The following is a 10,250-nucleotide window of genomic DNA, read 5'->3' as shown; positions in this document are numbered from 1 at the left end:
TTTTGGTTTTCTTTGTTGTTTGTTTGTTTTTTTTGTTTTTGAGTAGTCCATTTGAGTAGTCCAGATTGAACCCAGGGGCATTTTTCCACTGAACTACATCCCCAGACCATTTTTTTTTTTTTAATTGTGAGACTGGCTTCAAATTTTTGATCCTCCTATCTCAGACTCCCAAGTCACTGGGATTACAGACATGTAACCTCCCACAGCCTACAAGTGTACTTTAATGGGAGTAAATAGTGTGTTGCAGATACTGTCACCTGCAGGCCTGTATGTACTTCTGAGAGGGATTTTGACTAATTCAAAGTGCTCACATTCCAGTGGGTTCAGGATCTCTTTGGTGTGGCATCTAGTGAGAATTGGAGGGTCTCAATAACTGTTGGAGTAAGCCTCTAATGCAGTAAGCCTCTCATGGTGGCATCTGATGGATTCCTGGGTGGAACCAAGGAATCTCCATTCTACTCTCCTCCCACCCACACATCCACAGGGTTACATGAGCGAATAGTCAAAGCTTGAAAGAACACCTTAGCTCATTTTTGAGCCTTGAATCTTGTATTCTCTCTAGCCTGATAGCTTGTCATTCTTGAGCTAGAGGAATCTGCCTAGTTTCTGGCCTGAACCAAGACTGGAGCCTTGAAGAGACTCCAGGGCTACGGCAAAAACGCTAAGGAGTGGCAGATTTGTCTGTCAGGAGACAGTACTCGCTTCCCCAGCTGGTCTAGGGTCTCTTCAGCCTGTGGCTGAATGCCTGAAATGAGAGCACTAGGCTCTGCCTTCCAAGCGGCCCTCCCAGCATGCAGCTGGAGTACTGGGCTCTGCAGCTGATGCTCTTGGCACCCAAGCAGCTCCCTGGAGGTGGAGTTGGACTGGGTGTCAGGGGCTGGCATCCTGTCAGTAGCAGGATGTTTCAAGGGTGAGGACAGATAGTAAGGTAGCATTACTGCCTGAGATCTCCCCCCGCCCCCCTTTGGAAGGTCAAGCCAGTTTGCTACCAAGCCCTTTTTTCTGTTAACTAAGCATCCCACCCATTAGGCAGGAACAGGCTGCTACTGCCAAAACCACAGATTCCCATTTCTGGAGGGTGGAAAGGGCCCCAGGAGGTGATGGAGGCCACAAGCCAGTCCCTCCCTATTCTGCATTGAAGACTGACATGCGTAACAGAATGCTGGAGCAGCCTGCAGTGGAAAGTTAGAGCTGTGGTATGTGGCAGGCAAATGAGGGAGCACAGAGCTGCTAGGAAGAGTGAGACTCAGAGGATGAGGTGCAGCATGGCCAGGACACCGCAGTTACTGGCTTATCTGGTGGTAGCCATTTGCCTCTGCCCTGGAGCAACAACAACCCAGCACCATGCAGGTACAGGGGCCTCAGGGTGGGTGGATAGGAGCCAAGAAAGGCTACTGGCAGAGAGCAGTTTCTGCTGGCTCCAATTGATCCTCACAGGGCAAAGGATCTGTGGGACTGAAGTGTATGCTACAGTGGGTAATGGTGTGGACCCCACTTAATGCTGGCCTGAGTCACAGTTGGGCCCTGGGCTTATTTCAGCTGATGTCCAAAGCAGGGTCTCTTGATGTGTTCTGGGTTTGGGACAATCACTGCTAATGATACACACTTCATGATACAGGATGGAGGAAAATTAACAGTCATCCTGTCCTGCCCAGTTCTCTGCCTTACACACAATGCACTACTGAGGAAAAGCAAGGAAAGAGTAGCCCCCTCCAAAAAAGTCCTCATCTTGCTGGGCACAAACTGTATGCATATAATTCCAGCTACTCCAAAGGCTGAGGCAGGAGGATCACAAATTCCAAAACAGCTTCAGTAACTTAGCAAGATCCTGTCTCAATTTTTTAAAAAGGCCTGAGAGTGTAGCTCAGTGGCAGAGCACTTACCTTGTACATGCAAGGCCCTGGGTTCAGTCCCCAGCATTGCAAAAGGAAAAGAGGTCCTTATCCTTTGCGGAGGGTCATTGGCAGTGGTTTAGGTCATGTTATCCCCAGATGACTATAGGGAGGGAAAAAGGGAGGAAAAGGGTCTTGTGACCTGTTTGTTGGTGTGGAGCTCTTTACCAAGGGAATTGTGCAAGTTAAAGGAGGAGTCCTGGGTATTTGCCGACCCTTTGGTATAACTTGGTACGACACTTTGAGATCACAAGATCCATGCCTGGAAGGATGAATGCCAGTGTGCATGTGGGATGGGGGAGAGGAGCATGAGATGGCATTCCTACACTTTAGTAGACAGAAGATCCAGGAGGGACCCCTATGAGGCAGCTGAAGGATACTTCTGGGATTCTGGGGTGTTCAGGGTGGAATATGACAAGGGCCTGACTCCTCTCTGCTGCCCCAGGGCAGCCCGAGGACAGCGCCAGCGTGGGAGGTGGCCTGCAGGACCCAGAAGCCCCCGAAGTGATGTTTGAGGTCATTATTCCCAGCCTGGGTTGTGGGGGTGGGAATTTCCACAAGTCCCTAAGCTTAAGGCTGGGAAGGGGAATATCAGGGTGTGCCTGCCGGGGGTGGGGGACAACCTGGCATGAGTTCTACTGCCTGCTTATGCTCCCTACCCGGCTCCCCAGGCTTCAGCCCATCCCTTAAATAGCTCCCCTTGCAGCTGCTCTGGGCTGGGCTGGAGCTGGATGTCATGGGGCAGCTGTACATCCAGGATGAAGAACTAGCATCCACACGTCCAGGTCGCCGACTCAGGCTCCTCCTGCAGCACCGAGTACCCAGTGACTTGGAGGATGCTGAGCAGCAGCTGAAACAGCTCCAGGACCTGCGAAAGGGGCCTCCTCTTAGTCCTTGGGACTTTGAACATCTGCTCCTCACAGGCCTATCCTGCGTCTACCGGCTCCATGCTGCTAGTGAGGCTGAAGAAAGGGGTCGCTGGGCCCAGGTCTTCTCCCTCCTGGCCCAGGAAACACTCTGGGACCTGTGTAAGGATTTCTGCCCCCAGGGCCAGCCCCCTTGGCTGGGGCCCTGGGCCTCCATCCTTGGCCCCTTCCCCTGACCCTTCCTTTTTACCTGTCATTTTCCCCTCCTATTATGTCCCACCCCCCCCACCCCCCAAAAAAACCCAAAAACAACAACAACAAAAAAAAAAACCTGAGCGCCAGACCCTTCCTGGGCAAGGACTTCTATCTGGCATTTATGGGCTGGACTTGCACCTTGACTCACCCCACTTCATGCTTACCCCTACCCTTTCTTGTTCCATAGACCCTGATAGGGCTAAGAGCCCAAGGCATGCTAGGGACAGCAGGCACACAGCTAAGGGCAGGACTTGTGGGCAGTACATGTGTTGGGGCCAGGATTGAGAAGTGTGTTTAAGAGACGCTAAAAGAGGAACAGCCCTAAGTATATTCAGGTTAGAACCTCCAGCCTCCAATTCCTACCCTAACAGTCTGAGAGGTCCTGTGGAATCTACAGGAATCTGTATGCCCAGCACCCAGTCCTAATTTAGATAGTCCTCTCAAGCCTGACCAGGGCTCTGGAGTCCCTTGAACCTGCAAGTTCCCCATCTGGATTGGGAGCCCAGGTTGGACTTCTTGAGTTCTGTCTGTTGGAGGAGTGGAGGGAAGCAGTGGAGGAACTTTAACTTCTTTGGAGAAAGGAAGGCAAATGTCCTATCTTCCATCTCAACAAATCTCAGATGAACATCTCAGAGGAAGGAATAAGGCTGGGAGAGGACTCACCCAAACCAGAGAGACTAGCTGATGCAGGCTGTGGTAGGTGTAGCTGGGATTCTGTGTATCTCTTCTTATAAAAAACTCTGTTCTGGCCTCCTGGAGCCTGAGTCATTCTGTTAGGTTATCTAAAGCAACCCTAAGGAAACCACCCTCTTTATCCTAGGAGGGCAGGAGGCAGAGCAATCAGGTGTCAAGCCCTCATCACATTCCCACACCCTACTGGAAGAAGGAACTTATGTTCCCTTTGAGTCCTGTGGCCTGGGGTGGATAGTGGCATGCTGTCTCATCATGGAAAGGAATCAGATGGGCCCTAGGTCTAAGTCAAATGTGAGGTGTCAGGCGGAGTGACGGATTGGACAGGAACACGCATTAGATGAAATTTCCCACCTTCTCACCCTCCCAGGGCCTGATCCCCACCTCCGGCTGTGGGCTGCAGAATTCAGTGTTTTCCTGTCCCATCCCGAGGCAAAGCATCGCTTAAGACAGAGCAGACTCTTGGGCTGGCCGGCGCAGGCCCACTTTATTGGCAGAGTCCAGCCGCGCTGGGCAGGCCGTCATGCTCGCGCCGGTGGGGCGTTCGGGCCGCGGTCCGGCTCGGCATGCACGCCCCTTGGCCCTCCGGGGCTCCTCTGGGATCGGTCGGGGCTCAGAGCTCCGGGGGCCCGAGTCCCGGCGGGCCAGAGGGGGTGAGATCGGGGTACACCAGGAAGCCGGAGAAGGTGATGTACTTGCCGTGGTTGCTGTAGGCACCGTAGCCATCATGGTCGTGGCTGAGCAGCCAGACCGCGTCGCCACGCCGCAGGGCCAGCATCACACTCTGGCTCTGCATCTCGCGGCGCCTCGACGCGCCGTCGTCGTAGATCATGGCCTGCACCTCGTCGCGGTTCTTCATCAGCTTCACCGAGAGCGTCTTGCGCGGGAGCTTGCCCAGCGTGAAGGAGAAGTAGTAGGCGCCGGGCAGGCGGCAGCGGAACACGCCGGCCGCCGCGTCGAAGTCACCGCCAATGTTGACCAGCTCGGTGTCAAAGGCGAGCGGCCGGTGCCGCGGCCCAGGGCCCGCGTCCGAGCCCACCAGGCTGTGCGTGCGCGCCGCCGAGAAGGCAGAGCGTGGCTCGGGGGGCGCGGGCGGCCCGCGCGCAGGCGCGTCGGCATCAGCGTCGGCGTACACCAAGTAGCCGCTGAAGGTGGCGCCCGGCGCGCCGAGAGCGTACTGCGGCGCACCATGGAGCCGCAGCCACACCGTGTCACCGTAGTCGAGCTGCAGCATGGCGCTCTGGCTGGCAGCGCGCCGGGCGCCTGGACGCCGCTGCTCGTCGAAGGCCAGAGCCTGCACCTCGTCGCGGTTGCGCACCAGCATCACCGACAGGCTCTTGTGCGGGGCCTTGCCGGCAGTAAAGGAAAAGAAGTAGGCGCCCGGCACGCGGCAGCGGAACTGCCCGGTGGCTGCGTCGAAGTCGCCTCCGATGTTTACGTACACCTTGTCGAAGGTCACTGCCATCTCTGAAGTGCCCTCCAGGGGTGTTGTGCGTGCAGCCGAGAAGGCTGAGCGCAGCTCTGAGGAGCCTGGGTCAGCGGCCAGGCCCAGTGCCCAGCAGGCAACCGGGCTTAGCAGGCCCAGCAGGAGCAACAGCATGGCCCCTGGAGGAGAGAGGGGGAAGGAAAGGAGAGTTGGACAGCACTCACTTCCAAATATCCTGCTCTCTGGACTGGAGGAGACATATGGGTTTTTTTCCTATCCCTGTCCTTGACCCAGAACTTGCCCTCGATTTTCCTACACAATGACTAGGATGGTGCTGCTTAAACTTTAATGTGTTCAGTGTCACCTGGAGGGCTTATTAAAACACAGGGCCAGGCATGCTGATGCACACCTGTAGTCCTTCCTAGCTGCTTAGGTCATCGCAAGTTGTGGCAGGAGATCGCAAGTTCAAGGCCATCCTGAATAACTTATGAAGACCCTGTCTCAAAATTTAAATAAATAAATAAATGGAGGTCTGGGGATGTAGTTCAACGTACTGGGTTCAGTCTGCAGAACTGCAAGAGACAAACAAAAACAGCAACAACAATAATAAAAACTACACATAGTTGGGCCCTAGCCACATAGTTTATTCTCTAGATTTAGGATGGGGCCCGAAAATTTATATGCTTAACAATTTCCCAGTTGATAGCCGTGTGTGGTGGTAAGTGCCTATAATCCAAGCCGCTGGGGACACTGAGGCAGGAGGATACCAAGTTCAAAGCCAGCCTCAGTAATTTAGTGGGACCCCAAGCAACTCAGCGAGACCCCTGTCGGTAAATAAGTTGCAAAAAAGTGGGGGCTGGGGATGTGGCTCAGTGGTTAAGCACCCCTGGGTTCAATCCCCAGTGTCTAGCCCCCAAATTTCCCTGGTGATGCTCATGAAGCTGGTCCAAGGACTGCATTTTCAGAACCACTAGACTTAGACCAGTGATTCTCCAAACTTCTCTTTTTTTTTTTTTTTTTGAGGGGGGGGTAAGCATGGAAACTCCTTTCTTAAGTGAAGTCTGGAACATATATACCACAGACAAGCAGAAATGCTGTGGTTGAAGAGGCCCACAGCATTGTCTGCTGGACTCAGCCCTTTCCTTCTCTCTTGGCACCCAGGGCTCTGGTAACACAGGAGACAGGAGACACTGAGAAGAGTTTCTCTCAGACTCTAGTTCACTTCATTTTGTGTGTGTGGGGGGGTGGGGGGGGTCTTCTCTGATCCTGGGCTTGCTCTTCACAGTGGGCACTGTCTCTGTCAGTGTCCTTCATAACAGTTACTATTTGAATGCTTTCTGGGTAGGAAGAGGAGTAACTGCTCTCTCTTTCCTGGCCTTTGACCCACTCAAGGGTCAGCCCTCACCCAGGACCTCTGGATTTCCTAGGGGTTCTCCCGGAATTGAGGAGGAGAAAGAAGCTGGGCTTTGAGGTAACTCCACCCTCATGAAATCTGAGTGAAAAAAAAGGCAACTCCTCTGCCTTGAGGCTGGACACTGGAGGAGAAAAGTCAGGGGTTGCTGGGGATACAGGAAGAGCAAAATTCCAGCAGGGCTTTGGTAGGACTGAAGTCAGTAGCTTTGTTCCTCAGTTGTGGTGGAATGGAGTAGACACACCTAAGTCTGGGTTGGTTTCTTGGCTCTACCACTAACACTGAAATCTCAGGCAAATTTCTTATGGCTTCCTCTGTGTAAATGCTGAGAGAATGCTCTGAGATAACAGGTGTGACCATGGTTTATAAAGAGCACTGCTACCCAGGTGTGCAGATGCTTCTGTGCTTAGCGGTAGGAAAAGCAATCTGATCAAGTTCTTGACATAAAGGGTTAAGGACTCAGTAACTGGTACCCTAAGAGCTTAGGGAAGGAGTCATTCTCTGATATTGGGATTCCTAGTAGGGTACAGGCTTTGCGACCCTGAAGTGGAGGCAAAGTGGTAAGATAAGCTGGGATGTGGGTTTCTCTATGAAATGCCCTGGGAGAGCATGTAGCTTTGTGCCTCTTGGAGACACTGGCAGCCTGTTGAGAAGGGTTACCATAAGCGGCTGTGGATGCTTCCTGCACCAGGATGCTCACTTGAGGTTTGGTGGAAGCTGGGCTCTAATCCACATTCCACTTGCCCAGCTGTCAGAGTGGCATCTGGGGTAAAGTATGTCTTCTTCTAATTCTTATAATAAAAGACCCCAAGCCACTGTCCTACTGTCTCCTTCCAGTGGAGGTATTTTTCCTAATTCTCAAGAAGGCACTCTATGGGTTATGATACCCAGGAGAGGGCATTTATAGTGGTGAAGACTACACCTCACAAATGTCAGGTACATTCCCTTTTACAAAGCTCTTTTGGGCCACATTTTGGCCCAAGGTTATCCACGGAGCACTAAAGGAAGCCTTGAACAGAGGTTTTTTGTTTGTTTGTTTTGTTTTTGTTTCCCCCCCACACACTTCAAATTCAATGTACCTTCTTTTCCACCACTTTTCCCTCCTAAACACAGGTATTTCCAGCCAACCTTTCCTTTGCGTCTTTTCTCTCTCTCTCTCTCTCTTTTTTTCTTTCTTTCTTTTTTTAATAGGAGACCAGGGGAATGAGAGTTGGGATCCAGTGTGAAGGATAACTACAAGCAAGCAAGCAAGCAAACAAAAAAAGCCCTCTAGCATTTTGTCTTCTTGGAGCTTGGGAGCAGCTTAACTCTCTCCCACCCTGACGCTTTCCCAGCAGGTCCTTCCGCAGGAGCGCCTGTCCAGCCATCTCCCTGCCAGCTCTGTAGCTCCCAATACCAAAGGGTCTCCTGTGTGCCAGACACCGGCCTCTGTTTTACTCACCACCGCCCATTTCCCAAGTCTCCAGGTCCCATCCTTCTCTGAAAGCTCTCCCCTGAACCTCCTTTCTTGAGGAAGCAGGGGTGGGGGGCAGGAGGGGGCGGGAGGGGGGACTGTCAGGTGGGCGGCATGGCTCTAGAGAAGGAAATGGCTGTTCCTAGCTCTGTCCAGGTGAGGCTCAAAATAGACATCTTCAAAGAGAAAAACTGGAACAGAGCTGGGCAGACCCAGAGCCATGGAACCAACGGGGGAGGTGCAGCGATATCGGGTTGAGGACATGGCCAAACCCCTCTTCCCCCAAGCCCTCACTCCCCAGCTAACCCGTGTCTACAGCCCCGCCAGAACCTCCTCGCCATCTACGTTGAAAGCCCCTCATCCTCCCAAGAAGAGCATTTCTACTTTCACGGGAGCAGCCAATTAGTCTTTACCCATGGAGGAAAAATCACCCAGAAAGGGGTACCCCAAACCCTCTCTCCCCGAGTCCTCCCCCCGCCCATCGCCCTGGAGTGAAAGCCCTTAAGCCTCTTTGGGAAAAAGCGCCCAGGTCCTCAGTTCAAGGAAAAAGGACCCAGTGGCCCAACGCCTCCCGCTGCCCCCGTTTGCAATAAAAGCGAAACCTGGCTCCCCCCCACCCCCGCCTCCTCCAAGCTGCCCTCACCTGGCTGGCGGCGACCGGGATGGTTCTGTCCGAGCCCGCGATGGAGCTCCGGCTCCGCGCTCCAGGCGGGCGCCTGGGCTGCGCACTGACCGCCTGCGCTGCGGTGGAGCTGGGCCTGCCCGGGGCGGTGGGGGCTCAGGCCGCGAGGCGGTGGCGGGCGGGACGCGGGTTCCCCGGACCCGGAGGCGTGAGGGATAGAGAAGGACAGTCAAAGAGGGAGACGGTCGGGCGGAGGGGCGGAAAGACAGGGAAGAGGCGGGAAGGGGGACGGGGAGGGAGGGGCGCGCCGAGAGGAGGGGAGCCGAGCAGCAGGGCCTGGGGCACCGCACGGAGCCTGCGCCGAGCGAGAGACCCTTCCTCATCCTCTGGGTCTACAGAGCAGGCATCATTAATCCAATTTACCAGATGGGGAAACTGAGGCCCGAGGCAGAGGCCACACTGGAGGTGGCCCAGGATACTCTACAGACTAGCCTCCTCCTGGTTTGGTGGGAGAAGACTGGAGCAGGACTTAGAGACTGGGCTAGGCTTTGGGCTGCAAGGACGATGGAAGGTGAGATTTTGGCTGGGACAAATGTCCAGGCTGAGTGCCTTGAGGGAGAGGGGCTGAGGGAAGAGAAGGATAAATGGGACAATGTTACCAGTAAAAGAAGAGTTTAAAATGTCCTAGTTTTTCAAGCTCACTTCCAAGACTGAAAATGCCCACAAAGCATAGGAAGGAAGGAGGAAGACAAAGCCTGCAGATGTCTGCAGCCTGCATCCCTCTGGGGAGCTGGTGAAGGAGGAGGAGGGTCCTTGGGGCAGAATTGAATTTTCTGTTGAAAAAGGTTGAGAAGGACAGTGGGAGGGCTCAAAGATTCTCTGCATGGAGAGGGACAAGGACACCCTGCCCAGCTGAGGCCAGGGCCTCAGGGTTGGCCACCTGCTTGAAAAGCAGGCTTATGGGGAGGGCACATGACAGGATAAGGGTAGGAAGAGCCTGGGTGTAGCAAGAGGGCTTCTGGCCACTCGGGCTCAGTGGGATTATTCAAATTCCCATTGCAAAGACATGCTCCAGCAAAACCAAGTAAGATTTCCTTGGTGAAAACCTACTTGTAACTGTATGCTTTATTTTCTTTTCTCCTTTTCTTGTCTCATTTCCCACTCCTCACCCTGCTTCTCTGAATTATCTCCTAAATAAACTAATCACACCAAAATCCTTGTCTCAGAATCTGCTTTTGAGGAAACCAAAACTAAGACAATACACAATAACTGTGAGCTTGACATTGTGTTAAGTGTTCTTCTCATCCATTGCCCTATTTAATTTTCTTAACACCTCCCCCCAAGTAGGTACCATTAAGCTAATTTTTCAAATGAATAAAAAGTTTAGTTGGGGATAGGATTCAAACACAGTTCTCTCTAGCTCCAAAACCCATTTCTTTTTCTTTCTTTCTTTTAAATTTTTCTTTAGTTATAGATGGACACAATATCTTTATTTTATTTATTTTTTAATATGGTGCTGAGGATCAAACCCAGTGCCTCACACATGCTAGGCAAGCGCTCTACCACCGAGCTACAACCCTAGCCCTCCAAAACCCATTTTTTAATCACTAGGCTCTGCAGCCTCCCTTCTCTGAT

The 10,250-nt window shown here is 53.0% G+C and overlaps 2 protein-coding genes across 6 annotated transcripts; one reads left to right on the top strand and one right to left on the bottom strand.

Moving 5' to 3' along the window:
- Positions 1-967: 967 nt before the first annotated feature.
- On the top strand, positions 968-3,763 carry Fam180b (family with sequence similarity 180 member B). 5 transcript variants are annotated; one of them, XM_027936561.3, is made up of 3 exons: positions 968-1,350; positions 2,338-2,408; positions 2,587-3,763. In XM_027936561.3, the coding sequence occupies exons 1-3, from the start codon at positions 1,212-1,214 to the stop codon at positions 2,992-2,994; spliced, it is 618 nt and encodes a 205-aa protein (XP_027792362.1). In that variant the 5' UTR covers positions 968-1,211; the 3' UTR covers positions 2,995-3,763. The 5 variants fall into 5 exon arrangements, with proteins under 5 accessions (XP_027792362.1, XP_027792363.1, XP_027792364.1 ...); XM_027936562.3 differs by having other exon boundaries at positions 970-1,350; positions 2,599-3,763; XM_027936563.3 differs by lacking the exon at positions 2,338-2,408 and having other exon boundaries at positions 970-1,350; positions 2,599-3,763.
- Positions 3,764-4,158: 395 nt separating this feature from the next.
- On the bottom strand, positions 4,159-8,869 carry C1qtnf4 (C1q and TNF related 4). The gene is made up of 2 exons (XM_027936458.2): positions 8,637-8,869; positions 4,159-5,308 (listed from the first exon to the last, which is right to left on the bottom strand). Exon 2 carries the CDS (start codon positions 5,301-5,303, stop codon positions 4,317-4,319), a length of 987 nt encoding a protein of 328 aa, XP_027792259.2. The 5' UTR covers positions 5,304-5,308; positions 8,637-8,869; the 3' UTR covers positions 4,159-4,316.
- Between the last annotated feature and the right edge of the window lie 1,381 nt (positions 8,870-10,250).

Source organism: Marmota flaviventris, chromosome 9 (genome assembly GCF_047511675.1).
Source record: "Marmota flaviventris isolate mMarFla1 chromosome 9, mMarFla1.hap1, whole genome shotgun sequence".
NCBI classification, from domain to species: Eukaryota; Metazoa; Chordata; class Mammalia; order Rodentia; family Sciuridae; genus Marmota; species Marmota flaviventris.
This window is presented reverse-complemented; position numbering and strand designations above follow the sequence as displayed.